The sequence below is a fragment of the Mustelus asterias genome, chromosome 18, assembly GCF_964213995.1.
Source record: "Mustelus asterias chromosome 18, sMusAst1.hap1.1, whole genome shotgun sequence".
NCBI classification, from domain to species: domain Eukaryota; kingdom Metazoa; phylum Chordata; class Chondrichthyes; order Carcharhiniformes; family Triakidae; genus Mustelus; species Mustelus asterias.
Window position 1 is genome coordinate 32253352 of NC_135818.1, and position 15614 is coordinate 32268965.

The window sequence follows — 15614 nt, forward strand, 5'->3', positions numbered from 1 at the left end:
TTGAAATGAGAACATGGCAGCAGTGTATAAAAAAAAAGAGCCTTAATATGGGGTCCAGCCGAGGAACCGTAGCATTGTTAGTTTCTGTAAACATTCGGCCTAATTATTGATCCATAAATAACTATCGTTTTGGGGAAATCCATATTCCTCCTCTGCTAGTGAAACATTGTTTCCCAGGGATGATGTTATCTAGGTTTTGTGAAGGGGAGGTCGTGCCTCACGAACTTGATCGAGTTTTTCGAGGAAGTGACGAAGATGATTGATGAGGGTAGGGCAGTGGATGTTGTCTACATGGACTTCAATAAGGCCTTTGACCAAGGTCCCTCATGGCAGACTGGGGCAGAAGGTGAAGTTGCATGGGACCAGAGGTGAGCTGGCAAGGTGGATACAAAACTGGCTCGGTCAAAGAAGACAGAGGGTAGTTGTAGAAGGGTGTGTTTCTGAATGGAGGGCTGTGACAAGTGGAGTTCCTCATGGATCAGTGCTGGGACTTTTGCTGTTCGCGATATATATAAATGATTTGGAGGAAAATATAACTGGTTTGATTAGTACGTTTGCGGATGAAACAAAGGTTGGTGGATTTGCGGATAGCGATGAAGACCATCAGAGGATATAGCAGGATAGAGATTGGTTGGAGGCTTCGGCAGAGAGATGGCAGATGGCGTTTAATCCGGACAAGTGTGAGGTAATGCATTTTGGAAGTTCTAATAAACATAGGAAATGTACAGTAAATGGCAGAACCCTTCAGAGTATTGATAGGCAGAGGGATCTGGGTGTATGGGTACACAGGTCACTGAAAGTGGCAACGCAGGTGGAGAAGTTAGTCAAGAAGGCATACAGCATTCATCGGCCGGGGCATTGATTTAAAAATTGGCAAGTCATGTTGCAGATTTATAAAACCTTAGTTAGGCTGCACTTGAAATATAGTGTTCAATTCTGGTCGCCACACTACCAGAAGGATGTGGAGGCTTTGGAGAGGGTACAGAAAAGATTTACCAGGGTGTTGCCTGGCATGGAGTGCATTAGCTATGAGGTGAGGTTGGAGAAACTTGGTTTGTTCTCACTGGAACGACAGAGGTTGAGGGGCGACCTGATAGAAGTTTACAAGATTATGAGGGGCATGGACAGAGTGGATAGTCAGAAGCTTTTTCCCAGGGTGGAAGAGTCAGTTACTAGGGGGCATAGATTTAAGGGGCAAGGTTTAAAGGAGATGTACGAGGCAAGTTTTTAGACAGAGGGTGGTGGGTACCTGGAACGCGCTGCCGGGGGAGGTAGTGGAAGCAGATACGATAATGAGTCTTGCCAAATACATGAATAGGATGGGAATAGAGGGATATGGTCCCCGGAAGAGTAGGGGTTTTTAGTTCAGTCAGGCAGCATGGTCGGTGCAGGCTTGGAGGGCCGAAGGGCCTGTTCTTGTGCTGTAACTTTCTTTGTTCTCTTACTGAAAATCACACTTGATTTTATTTTCCATCTACTCACCATAGAATGTACAAAATCAGGATTTAGAAATATGGTATTGACAATGATTGATCAGTAACAATATTTGAAATGATAATTTGTACCCATTTTTAAAACGGCATCATTTAAATGTTATCAGTGTTCATTAGAAGTATATGGAAGCACTGAATAGTCATCTACTTAGGTTTAAAAGCAATAGATGGCTAACTAATGTCGAAATATTAGGGAAGATTCTCTATTGAATATGATTTGCTTGGATTCTTTGAAGGCAGTGTAGAAATATCTAAATATAGGACTTTGAAAGATGTTTAAAGCTCATGGAATTAATGGCAAGTTAGATTTTAAAATTTTAGACTTGGGCATGAGGATATCTATACTTTTTAAAAATTTGGTGCGAGGTCTTTGCCCCCTCACAACATCAACATGTCACCTAACAAATGTATTTTCCTACAGGATTTCCATTTGAATAGAGTGAACCTGGAAGAAACCTCTGGACTGGAGAATACCCCAGCAGGGGCTAGACCAAAGAAAAGGAATAAAAAAACCTACGACTTAACAGCTGCTGATCATTTCTGGCAGAGGCACAAAGGCAGGTAATGTACTTTGGAATTTTATTGTATTAATATCTTCATGAGGGAATACTGCCAAATATTTAAATGATGCATAGTGTGCAGATAATACAAAAGTGTGATGTTTTTGATTTGATTTATTATTGTCACATGTATTAGTATACAGCGAAAAGTATTGTTTCTTCCATGATGTAAAGATAAAACATACCGTACATAGGGAAGGAAAGAAGAGAGTGCAGAATGTAGTGTTACGGTCATAGCTAAGGTGGAGAGAAAGATCAAATGAATGTGAGGTAGGTCCATTCAAAAGTCTGATGATAGCAGGGAAGAAGCTGTTCTTGAGTAAGGTTGGTACATGACCTCAGACTTTTGTATCTTTTTCCCAGCAGAAGAAGGTGGAAGAGAGTATGTCCAGGGTCGTGAGACCCTTGATTATGCTGGCTGCTTTTCCGAGACAGCGGGAAATGTAGACATAGAGTCAGTGGATGAGAGGCTGGTTTGCGTGTTGGACTGGGTTTCATTCACGACCCTCTGTTGTTTATTCCTATATATTCCAATTAGATCTATGATATAGAGGATTTTCTATTTTATGATAATCAGGATATTTGCCATATAGTGTATAACATTAGACAGAGTTTCAGTTATTGACCAAGTCAGATTTTATTTTTACGCATCCTGATTTATGTGGTTTGAGGATTGAACATCACAAATCTAATCATAGAATCCCTGCAGGGCAGAAGGAGGCCATTTGGCCCATCGAGTCTGCACCGACTCTGACTGAGTATCTTACCCAGGCCCTTTCCCCCACCCTATCCCCATGACCTCATACATTTACCATGGCTAACCCATCTTACCTACAATTCTTGGGACAATAAAGGGCAATTTGGTATGGTCAATCCACCAAACCTGCTCATCTTTGGGGTGAGAGGAAAGTGGAGCACCTGGAGGAAACCCATGCAGACACAAGGGAGAACTTGCAAACTCCACACCCAAGAATGGAATCGAACTTGGTTCCCTGACAGCAATGCTAACCACTGTGCCACCCTGCCATCAAATCCTATTTTTGAGAAAACTGTAAGTAAGTATGTGTGTTTAATTTTTATTTGTTACCATTTTTAAAGCTGTTAGGATACAATGAGATAGTATACAAGTATATTGGAGTTAGATATATGGTATAATAGTAGTAGCCTGGAAATAGTATCTAGGGTAACTTGTATGTAATCCTGTGCTTTGTCATTTGGGATTGTCTAGGGCTTTGGTAACATTGAAAATGTTCCTGGGGCTTGCCTTTCTTGTGGGGAAGTATCTGACATTTTTTCTTATGGCATGTCTGAGTTTGAGTGTTTGCATTATGGGGAGATTGGGAGTTGAGCAACATACTTTTCACTTGAATTATAAATTTGCATATCAGTCATATGGTTTTTATGAATCCACGATCTCTTGTTATGTAGTCCTTTTCCAGAAGTAGCTGAATCGGTGCAACAAGAACTGGATTCCTACAGGACACAAGAAGATGAAGTCAAACATTTAAAAAGCATCATGGTAAGTAGGTAGTTCTTTATATGCATAGTTAAAATGTATATACTAAGCCATAGACTCCCAATCCTGAATGAAGCAGTCAAACATGCCAATTTTTATAATCACAGCAAAATTCACAATTATCAGCCAGGAAAAGAGATTGAAATTCATTTCAGCTGCTGTTGTCCAATTTGCATGTCAAACACCCTCGGGACATAAATCATCTGCTTAAGATGGTATAGTGCATGCCCCTTGTCATTCGAAGCTCTTTCCCCTGACTCATTTGGCACCTTCTGCTTTGAGCACTTCACTGTGTCACCCTTCATACCTCCTTGAAAATTTATCGATCAACATTGCCCAAATGATCATGATCCCGTTGCAACCCTCGATAACCTTCTTCACTGTCCACTATGCCACCAATCTTGGTGTCACCTGCAAAATACTAACCATACCTCCTAAATTTTCATCCAAATCATTGATATAAATGACAAACAACAGTGGACCCAGCACCAATCCCTGAGGCACAACGCTGGTCACAGGCCTCTGGTTTGAAAAGCAACCCTCTACAACCACCCTCTGTCTTCTGTCATCAGGCCAATTTTGTATCCAATTGGTGACCTCACCCTGGATTCTGCAACAACCTACCATGCGGTACCTTGTCAAATGCCTTGCTAAAATCCATGTAGACAACATCGACTGCACTGCCCTCACCCACATTCTTGGTTACCCCTTCAAAAAACACAATCAAATTCATGAGACATGATTTTCCACTCTCAAAGCCATGTTGACTGACCCTAATCAGTCCTTACAAAGAGCAAAGAACAGTACAGCACAGGAAACAGGCCCTTCGGCCCTCCAAGCCTGTGCCGCTCCATGGTCCAACTAGACCAATCGTTTGTATCCCTCCATTCCCAGGCTGCTCATGTGACTATCCAGGTAAGTCTTAAACGATGTCAGCGTGCCTGCCTCCACCACCCTACTTGGCAGCGCATTCCAGGCCCCCACCACCTTCTGTGTAAAAAACATCCCTCTAATATCTGAGTTATACTTCGCCCCTCTCACCTTGAGCCCGTGACCCCTTGTGAACGTCACTTCTGATCTGGGAAAAAGCTTCCCACCGTTCACCCTATCTATCCCCTTCATAATCTTGTACACCTCTATTAGATCTCCCCTCATTCTCCGTCTTTCCAGGGAGAACAACCCCAGTTTACCCAATCTCTCCTCATAGCTAAGACCCTCCATACCAGGCAACATCCTGGTAAACCTTCTCTGCACTCTCTCTAACGCCTCCACGTCCTTCTGGTAGTGCGGCGACCAGAACTGGACGCAGTACTCCAAATGTGGCCTAACCAGCGTTCTATACAGTGCATCATCAGACTCCAGCTTTTATACTCTATACCCCGTCCTATAAAGGCATTTATTGTATAACTCCTCCCTACATTATTTCTTCCAAAACGCATCACTTCGCATTTATCCGGATTAAACTCCATCTGCCAGCTCTCCGCCCAATTTTCCAGCCTATCTATATCCTGCTGTATTGCCCGACAATGCAAGTCCAGCCATCTTCGTGTCATCCGCAAACTTGCTGATTACACCAGTTACACCTTCTTCCAAATCATTTATATATATCACAAATAGCAGAGGTCCCAGTACAGAGCCCTGCGGAACACCACTGGTCACAGACCTCCAGCCGGAAAAAGACCCTTCGACCACTACCCTCTGTCTCCTATGGCCAAGCCAGTTCTCCACCCATCTAGCCCCTTCTCCTTGTATCCCATGAGCCTTAACCTTCTTAACCAACCTGCCATGTGGGACTTTGTCAAATGCCTTACTGAAATCCATATAGACGACATCCACGGCCCTTCCTTCATCAACCGTTTTTGTCACTTCCTCAAAAAACTCCTCCAAATTTGTAAGGCACGACCTCCCTCTTACAAAACCATGCTGTCTGTCACTAATGAGATTGTTCCGTTCTAAATGCACATACATCCTGTCTCTAAGAATCCTCTCCAACAACTTCCCTACCACGGACGTCAAGCTCACCGGCCTATAATTTCCTGGGTTATCCCTGCTACCCTTCTTAAACAACGGGACCACATTCGCTATCCTCCAATCCTCAGGGACCTCACCCGTGTCCAAAGAAGCGACAAAGATTTCCGTCAGAGGCCCAGCAATTTCATCTCTCGTCTCCCTGAGCAGTCGAGGATAGATGCCATCAGGCCCTGGGGCTTTGTCAGTTTTAATGTTCCCTAAAAAACCTAACACTTCCTCTCTTGTAATGGAGATTTTTTCTAACGGGTCAACACCTCCCTCCGAGACACTCCCGGTTAACACGCCCCTCTCCTTCGTGAATACCGATGCAAAGTATTCATTTAGGATCTCCCCTATTCCCTTGGGTTCTAAGCATAATTCCCCTCCTTTGTCCCTGAGAGGTCCGATTTTCTCCCTGACAACTCTTTTGTTCCTAACGTATGAATAGAATGCCTTAGGATTCTCCTTAATCCTGCCTGCCAAGAACATCTCGTGACCTCTTTTTGCCCTTCTAACTCCCCGTTTGAGTTCTTTCCTACTCTCTGTATTCCTCCAGAGCTCCATCTGTTTCCAGTTGCCTGGACTTAACGTACGCCTCCCTTTTCATTTTAATCAGATCCTCAATTTCCCTGGTTATCCACGGCTCTCGAATCCTACCTTTCCTATCTTTCCTTTTTACAGGCACACGCCTATCCTGCAGCCTTATCAATAGTTCCTTAAAAGACTCCCACATGCCAGACACGGACTTACCCTCGAACATCCTCTCCCAATCAACATCCACCAATTCCTGCCTAATCCGGCTATAGTTAGCCTTCCCCCAATTTAGCACCCTGTCCGTAGTACAGCACTCATCCTTGTCCATTACTACCCTAAAGTTAACAGAGTTGTGGTCACTATTTGCCACATGTTCCCCTACCGAAACTTTGACGACCTGACCGGGCTCATTTCCCAGAACTAGGTCCAGTATAGCCCCCTCTCGTCGGGCTATCTACATACTGTTCCAAAGAACCTTCCAGTACGCATTTTACAAATTCCTCCCCGTCCGGACCCCCAGCTCTAAGCACTTTCCAGTCTGTGCCAGGGAAATTAAAGTCCCTCACTACAACAACCCTATTTTTTCTGCACCTATCCAGAATCTCCTGACATATCCTTTCCTCCACTTCCCGTGGGCTGTTGGGTGGTCTGTAGTACACCCCCAGCATAGTGACTGCACCCTTCCTGTTTCTGAGTTCCACCCACAGCGACTCAGTACATGACCCCTCTAAGTTGTCTACCCTCTGCACCGCGGTAATATGCTCCTTAACTAATATCGCTACTCCCCCACCTTTTTTAGCCCCTCCTCTGTCTCGCCTAAAACACTTATACCCCGGAATATTCAGCTGCCAGTCCTGTCCTTCTTTTAACCAAGTTTCCGTCACTGCAACCACATCCAAATTCCGCACAAGCATTAAGGCCCTAAGTTCGTCTGTCTTACCTCTCTAAATGCCTGTAGATCCTGTCTCTCAGAATACTCCTCACAACTTTCCCACGACAGACATTAGGCTCACCGGCCTGTAGTTCCCAGGCTTTTCCCTGCAGCCTTTCTTAAATAAAGGCACAACATTTGTCACCCTCCAATTTTCAGGCACCTCACCTGTGGCTGTCGATGATTTAAATATGCTCGGGGACCAGCAATTTCCTCCCTAGCCTCCCACAATGTCCTAGGATACACTACATCAGGTTCTGTGGATTTATCTACCTTGATGCACTTTAAGTCTTCCAGCACCACCACCTCTGTAATATGTATGCTCCTCAAGACATCACTATTTATTTCCCCAAGTTCCCGAACATCCATGCTTTTCTCGACAGTAAATACTGATGAGAAATATTCATTTAGGATCTCACCCATCTCTTATGGCTCTGCACATTGACCTTGTTGATCCTTAAAAGGTCCTGTTCTCTAGCTAGTTACTCTTTTGCCCTTCATGTATTTGTAGAAGCTCTCTGGATTCTCCCATGCCTGATTTTGCCAAAGCAATCTTGTGTTCCCTTTTTCTCTCTTAACTATACTCCGACATCCACTATACTCTCCAAGGGATCCACTTGATCCCAGCTGCATATGCGTGTCATATTCCTCCTCCTCCTTCTTGACCAGGGCTTCAATATCCCGAGTCAAACAGGTTCTCTACTTCTACCAGCCTGCCCTTCACTCTATAAAAGGAATATGCTTACCCTGAACCCTGGTTAACACACTTTTGAAAGCCTCCCACTTACCAGACATCCCTTTGCCTGCCAACAGACTCCCCCAATCAACTTTTGAAAGTTCCTGTCTAGTACCATCAAAGTAGACCTTGCTCCAATTTAGAATTTTAACTTTTGGGCCAGACCTATCATTCTCCATAGCCATATTAAAACTAATGGAACTATGGTCACTGGTCCCAAAGTAATCCCTCACTAACACTTCTGACACCTGCCCTTTCTTATTTCCCAAGAGGAGGTCAAGTTTTGCCCCCTCTGTCATCGGACCATTCACATACTGAATGAGAAATTCCTCCTGAATACAATCAACAAATTTTTCTCCATCCAGGTCTCTAATACTATGGCTGTCCCAGTCAATGTTAGGAAGGTTAAAGTCCCCTACTATTATCACCCTATTTTTCTTGGAGCTATCTGTAATCCCTTTACATATTTGCTCCTCAATTTCCCACTGACTATTTGGGGGCCTATAGTACAATCCTATCAAAGTGATCTCCCCCTTCTTATTTTTCAGTTCTACCCATATAGACTCAGTTGGCAAACTCTTAGAATTATCCCCTCTCCTTACTGCCGTGATGCTCTCCCTAATCAAAACTACACCCCCCTCCTCTCTCACCTCCTGTTCTATCCTTCTTATAGCATCTGTACCCTGGAACATTGCGATGCTAGTCCTGTCCCTTCCTTAGCCATGTTTCAGTAATAGCTATAATACCCCAGTCCCATGTACCCATCCATGCCCTGAGTTCATCTGCCTTGCCTTGCATTGAAATAAATGCAATTTAATCTACACTTCCCTTGCTCTCTGCCCTGCTGTTGCCTGACCTGTCTAGTACTAGAAAATTGGCTTGATGACAGAAGCCAAAGGGTGGTTGTTGAAGGATGTTTTTCAAACTGGAGGCCAGTGACCAGCAGTGTGCCTCAGGGATCAGTGCTGGGTCCACTGTTATTTGTCATTTATATTAATGATTTGGATGAGAAATTAGGAGGCATGGTTAGTAAATTTGCAGATGACACTAAGATTGGTGGCATAGTGGACATTGAAGAAGGTTATCTAGGATTGCAACGGGATCTTGATCAATTGGGCTAGTGGGCTGACGAATGGCAGATGGAGTTTAATTTAGATAAATGTGAGGTGATGCATTTTGGTAGATCGAACCAGGTCAGGGCTTACTCAGTTAATGGTAGGGTGTTGGGGAGAGTTACAAAACAAAGAGATCGAGGGATACAGGTTCAAAGCTCCTTGAAAGTGGAGTTACAGGTGGACAGAGTGGTGAAGAAGGCATTCAGCATGCTTGGTTTCATTGGCCAAAACATTGAATACAGGAGTTGGGATGTTTGGTTGAAGTCGTACAAGACATTGGTAAGGCCACACTTGGAATACTGTATACAGTTCTGGTCACCCTATTATAGAAAGGATATTATTAAACTAGAAAGAGTGTAGAAAAGAGTTACTCGGCTACTACCGGGACTTGATGGTTTGAGTTATAAGGAGAGGCTGGATAGACTGGGACTTTTTTCTCTGGAGCGTAGAAGGTTGAAGGGTGATCTTAGTGAGGTCTATAAAATAATGAGGGGCATAGATCAGCAAGATAGTCAATATCTTTTCCCAAAGGTAGGGGAATCTGAAACTAGAGGGCATAGGTTTAAGGTGAGAGGGGAGAGATACGAAAGGGTCCAGAGGGACATTTTTTTCGTGGAGGGTGGTGAGTGTCTGGAACAAGCTGCCAGAGGTGGTAGTAGAGGCGGATATAATTTTGTTTTTAAAAAAGTATTTAGACAGTTACATGGGTACGATGGGTATAGAGGGATATGTGCCAAATACGGGCAATTGGGACTAGCTTTAGGGATTTGAAAAAAAGGGCAGCATGGACAAGTTGTGCTGAAGGGCCTGGTTCCATGTTGTAAACCTTTATGACTCTGCTAGGATTGCTGACACTGCCTTTACTATTTAATGTGCTCTCTTTAACTTCCGTGCTGTCCTCAACCTTCTTTTCTGTCTCTTTACTGCTTTGGGACCCACATCCATGTTAAATTCCATCTGCCAAGTTTTGTGGCACCTAACCTATCCATAGCATAGAATCAACAGCACGGAGACAGGCCCTTTGGCTTAAACTGGTCCATGCTGACCAAAATGCCCATCTAAGCTTAACCCATTTGCCTGCATTTGGCCCATATCCCTCTAAATCTTCACTATCTATCTATCTATCTATCTGCCCAAATGTCTTTTAAATGTTGTCAATGCCCCTGCCTCGAAACCACTTCCTCCGGCAGCTCATTCCACATACGCACCACCCTCTGTGTAAAAAAAAAACTTGCTCCTCAGGTTCCCATTAATTCTTTCCCCATTTAACATCAACCTTTGCCCTCTAGTTCTTGATTCCCCGACTCTGGGGGAAAAAGACAGTGCATTCACCCTGTCCATGTCTCTCATGATCTTATACTCCGTCTTACCCCTCAGTCTCCTATGCTCCAAAGAAAAAAAGTCCGAGCCTGTCCAATCACTTCCAATAACTCAGTCCCTTGAGTCCTGGCAACATCCTTGTAAATCTCTTCTGCGCATTTAACAGTTTAATAACATCTTTCCTATAGCAAGGCGACCAAAGCTGACCACAATACTCCAGGTGCCACCTCACCAACGCCCTGTACAACTGCAACATAACTTCTATACTCAGTGCCTTGACTGATGAAGGCCAGCTTGCCAAAAGCCTCCTTCACTGCCCTATCTACCTGTGACTCCACCTTTAGAGAACCGTACACCTGAACTCCAAGGTCCCTCTGTTCCACAATAGGTCCTACTATTCATTGTGAAAGTCCTACCTTGATTTGACTTTCCAAAATGCAATACCTCACACTTACCTGTATTGAACTCCATTTGTCATTTCTTGGCTGATCAAGATCCTGCTGCAATTTTTGATAACCTTCCTCACAGTCTACAATACCACCTGTTTTAGTGTCATCTGCAAACTTGATCATGTCTTGTACATTCTCATCCAAATAATTGATATAGATAACAAACAGCAATGGGCCCAGCACTGACCCCTGAGGCACACCACCAGTCACAGGCCTCCAGTCCGACAAGCATCTTTCCACCATTACCCTACCATCCATTTGTAAAATTCTTCTTTCCTCGTTGCAACTTGCTTTTCCACCCATTTCAGTGTCATCGGCAAATTTGGCTATAATATATTCTATCCCTTCATCCAAGTTATTAATATCGATTGTAAATAGTTGTAACCTGAGGAATGAACCCTGTGGCACACCACTAGTTACAGCTTGCCAAACAGGAAAAGACACAGACAGAGATAGAACAGCAATAGGAACTTCACAACGGAAATGTGAGAATTAAGAACATGAAAAATAGGAGTGCGAGTAGAGACTGCTTTTCTAGTCAATATGAGCACGGCTTATCTCCATTTTCCCACTTAGTTCCCATCTCTTGATTCCCTGAAATGTCAGAATTCTGTTTTATCTCAACTTTACATATACTCAATGATGGAGCATCCACAATCCTTGGGTAGATAATTGCATAAGTTCTTAATCCTCTGAGTGAAGAAATTTCTCAATCTTGGTTGTAAGTGACTGACTCCTTTATCTTGAGAACTCTTGTGTTCAAGATTCCACAGCTAGTGGAAGCAGCCTCTGTGTCCATTCGTGTTTCTTTGAGACCACCCCTCATTTTTCTAAATTTCAGGTAGTAGAAGCCCAATTTACTCAGCCTATCAGAAGACAGTCCTCTCATCCCAGGGATCAATCTGATGAGTCTTCATTGTACTGGCTCCAGTGCACGTTTTGTATATAGCTGATCCCTGCTACTGATTTTTGCAGCAAACCGCTAGTTACAGCTTTCTTAAAAGTGCCCAGTTTATTCCTACTCTGTTTCCTGTCTATTACCAATCCTCCATCCAAGCTAAAATATTACCCCATTTCATGAGTCCTTACCTTGCATATTTACCTTTTGTGTGCACTTCATAGAAACAGAGAATCCCTATTGTGCAGAAGGAGGCAATTTGACCATCGAACCTGCACCGACAACAATCCGACCCAGGTCCTATCCCCACAACCCCACATATTTACCCTGCCAATCCCCCTGACAAGGAGCAATTTAGCATGGCCAATCAACCTAACCTGCACATTTTTGGAGTGTGGGAGGAAACCCAAGCAGACATGTGGGAAATGTGCAAACTCCACACAGACTGTGTCCCAAGGCTGGAATTGAACTCGGGTCCCTGGTGCTGTGAGGCAGCAGTACCACTGTGCCGCCATGCCACCCAATTTATTGAATGCCTTCTGGAAATCAATTTTTGTTTCCACGTAGCTGGGAAAGCAGTTATAGTTTGATGTTGAGATTAACAATCTATTCATTGGCTTCAGCTAACATAGTGTGAATGGTCATGATTGGTTTAAAATACTCAGGGCAATGGGCAAATGGTCATAAAAAGCCCTGTAAAATTCCATCATGGGGTGACTGATGGGAGATAAACTGCAGGTGAGGGTGGAAGGAGAGGCTGTTGTGACAGAGGGTAGGGGTAAGCTGAGAAGGGTTGTGGGCGAAGCGAGGCTGCCAGGGGAGGTGGAGGGGCTGTGTTGGCAAGAGAACAGTTATAAACCTGTCAACAAAGGACACTCAGCTAACTAGGAGACAGGAGTCAGTAAGGTTATGAATTATTTGCGGAACTAGAGTCTTTTTCTTGAGTTTATATTAGTTCAGGAGTTACAATGTGGGCAAAAAATGTCATGGTTGCTATTTTAATGAATATTGTTAATTGGATGATTTAACTGAGCTTTTATTTCATAAGAAAGATTTCCAACTATGTATTGCTGCATCTTGAAGAGTTTCACATGCTTTAATTACTTGAGTTGCAGTGTTAGAGACAAACATGCAACCGTTCTGAATATATTAAAAACCTAAACAATAATTTGTGGTGCTTTTCATTCCCTTTGCACATCCCAAAATGCTTTACAATCAGTTAAAAACTTTGGAATTATTTGGATTATTTTGACCTCTATTTCTGATGCACCTGGAATGGATCTTTCAGGTAAGCAATGGTCTGACTCTGATGACCACATCACATTTTGGGTTATTTCTCATGCTCCACTTGTGGAGCAAATGGTCACATCTTCTCCGGTAACTTTTTTGTTCTTTCCAGAATTATTCTTTTTGTGGGATAGCATTTATTACCATCCATAACTGCCCTTAAACTATGTGGCTTGCGTGGCCATTTCAGGGGGCATTTAAGAGTCAACCACATTGCTGTGGATCTGGAATTAAGTGTAGGTCAGACCAGGTAAGGATGGCAGATTTCCTTAGTAGACTATATGGGTTTTTACAACAATTTCAACATCTGCCATGGTGGGCTTTGAACCTGGGTCTCCAGAGCATTGCCCTGGGTCTTTGGATTACTAGTCCAGTGATAATAGCACTACGCTACCACTTCCCATCTCAGCATTGTCTAGATTTTCTGTGGAAAGTTTGAAACCTGGGGCTTCAGCACTTGGGTCAATTACCAGGTTGTGGATGATGTTTGCAGTCAACTAGGCGGAGAGCCATTGATAGGTAGGACTGTCATCTGTTTGTACAGTGTTCTAGTATATCTAGAAGGTGTCACTTGAATTTCAGCGAGTGTGTTTATTTTTTGAGACTCTTGTGTCAATGGAAGCTCCGTTAACCGTCAGTTTCTGGTGTTCTTTGAGGAAAATGTTTTCCCTGCACACTTCAGGAGGTTCAATATCTGCTTGCACGGAAAGCTGTGTTAGTATCAGCATCCCAGAAATAATCCTCTTGGTCTCCCAGAGATGGTTATTGACCACCTTTGTGTGGTGGCTCCTGAGTTAGATTGAACAGCAGTACTCTGCTTTTGGATAGATCAGGGCAAGTGATTCAGTGTTGGCTATGCTGTCGCAGTTGGTACCCAAGATGTGAGACTCACTCTCATCTTGACATAGGCTCTGGTGTTCTGAGGTGTTGCCAGTGAGTCGATGTACGGTCAAAATATTTTGGCATTGGGTTGTGAATGAGTGACTGGCCACCGAACCTGACATGGGTTCTTCCCTGGCCTTTGACTTGTTAAGGTAGAAGGCTAAGACAATATTCTTGGCAGTGTTTGGTTGAAGTCTCCATTTTTTGAAGCAGACTTCCAGAGCGCACAGATCTTCAGTGAGTGTTTTAAATATCCTGTAGTTCTTTAGCCTGAAAAGCTCGGATTTCTCAGTCTGGAAGTCACCAAATTTGTTTCCCAGGGCTTCAGAAATGGACCACAGAAAGTGAATGGTCTTGAAAGAATACGGGGAAAATGAAGACCCTGATGTGGCAACAGCATTCCTCAAGTCCCTTGATGAAGGATGCGGCATGATATGGCTTGAAACTGCAGAAAAAATTGACCGCTTGCACTCAAGCCAAAAGGTGTGGAAACTCCTACACCACCTGGGAACAGCCAAGCCATAACCACATCAGCGTCCCAGAAAATCAATGCTGCTGCTATTGCTTCACAAGTTCCTACTAAACTCAAAAGATACTGACCAGCAAAGGAATCCAAGTATACTACAGCTATTGTCTCCCTTTTATTTATCCTACTACTTGCATCGACAGAAAATTAAATATTTTGTCAAACATGATTTTCCTTTCATAAAGTCATGTTGACTTTATCAGATATGGTGGTATAGTGGTTAGCACTGCTGCCTCACAGCGCCACGGACCTGAGATTAATTCTGGCCTTGGGTGACGACCCAGTGTGGAGTTTGCATATTCTCCCCATGTCTGTGTGGGTTTCCTCTGGGTGCTCCAGTTTCCTCCCACAGTCCAAAGATGTGTGGGTTAGATGAATTGGCTATGAAAAATTGCCCCTTAGTGTCAGGGAAATTAGCAGGGTTAGGGCCTGGGAGGGATTGTTGTCAGTGCATGCTCGATGGGCCGAATGGCCTCTGTAGGGATTCGATGAATAAGAGTTCTTTGGTACATTCCAGCTTCTTCCCAATGACTGATGTTTGTTTGGCTTGTCATTCCCTGTTTGCTCTCCCCCTCCTTTCTTGAATAATGGAGTTATTCTCTGTGAAGACAGACGTAACATTCTTTTTAGCTTGATTCAAACTTCAATTTACATGTACACTGAGACTGAGATTTCTACTGATGCAGAAAAATATCTGCCCCCTGACCAGTGTAAGGCTTTTTGCAAACTATCTTTGTAAACTTAAGGTAAAGTATGCAGGAGGGAGCAGTGGGATAGCAAATTTGAAATTTACTTTGCGAATAAAGAAGGTGTGACTTTTATTTTTTCTTAAAGATATGGTAAAAATCATCTCATTTTAAGATGTTATAATCCCCATAGAAACTTAGAACTGTTAAGAGATTTGAACTTCCAGTTGCTGTCATAATAACACAAGTTTTCATATTTTAAAATGACGAAGAAGAACACTATTGACTTAACACTATTCTTTTTATAGGCAACTATACTTTAAACAGAAAGTGAGATCTCCTTGTTATCACACGTCACACACTCTACTGAATTACAATCCTTTTCGCAATCGGTCTACTGTGGCTCCCAGCTTCCATTGGTTACCCATTTCACTAAATAGCAAATTTGAGTGACCTTCTCCAGGCACATTTCTCAGATTTTGAGAGTTTCTTCCCCTGGCCATGACAGAGCAAATCTCCCAGAATTGTTGGAAAGTTGCAGGATATGTTTTTTTGTCTAGAGACCATCTCCTTCCCATGTCCGACTGTGGTAGATCATAAATTTTAGTAATCTTTTCTCACTGCTGTTGGTCTGTAATATTCACTGATTTGTAGGAGAATTAGTAACCTGA

At 43.3% G+C, this 15614-nt stretch overlaps 1 protein-coding gene across 1 annotated transcript in view; it reads left to right on the plus strand.

Moving 5' to 3' along the window:
- The window catches only part of scfd1 (sec1 family domain containing 1), a 451124-nt gene that overhangs the window by 154040 nt on the left and 281470 nt on the right, over window positions 1–15614 (plus strand). Inside the window, exons 11-12 of the mRNA XM_078233262.1 lie at window positions 1915–2054; window positions 3482–3572. Of these exons, the coding sequence (XP_078089388.1) occupies window positions 1915–2054; window positions 3482–3572 (231 nt within the window). The remainder of the gene's footprint in view (window positions 1–1914; window positions 2055–3481; window positions 3573–15614) is intronic.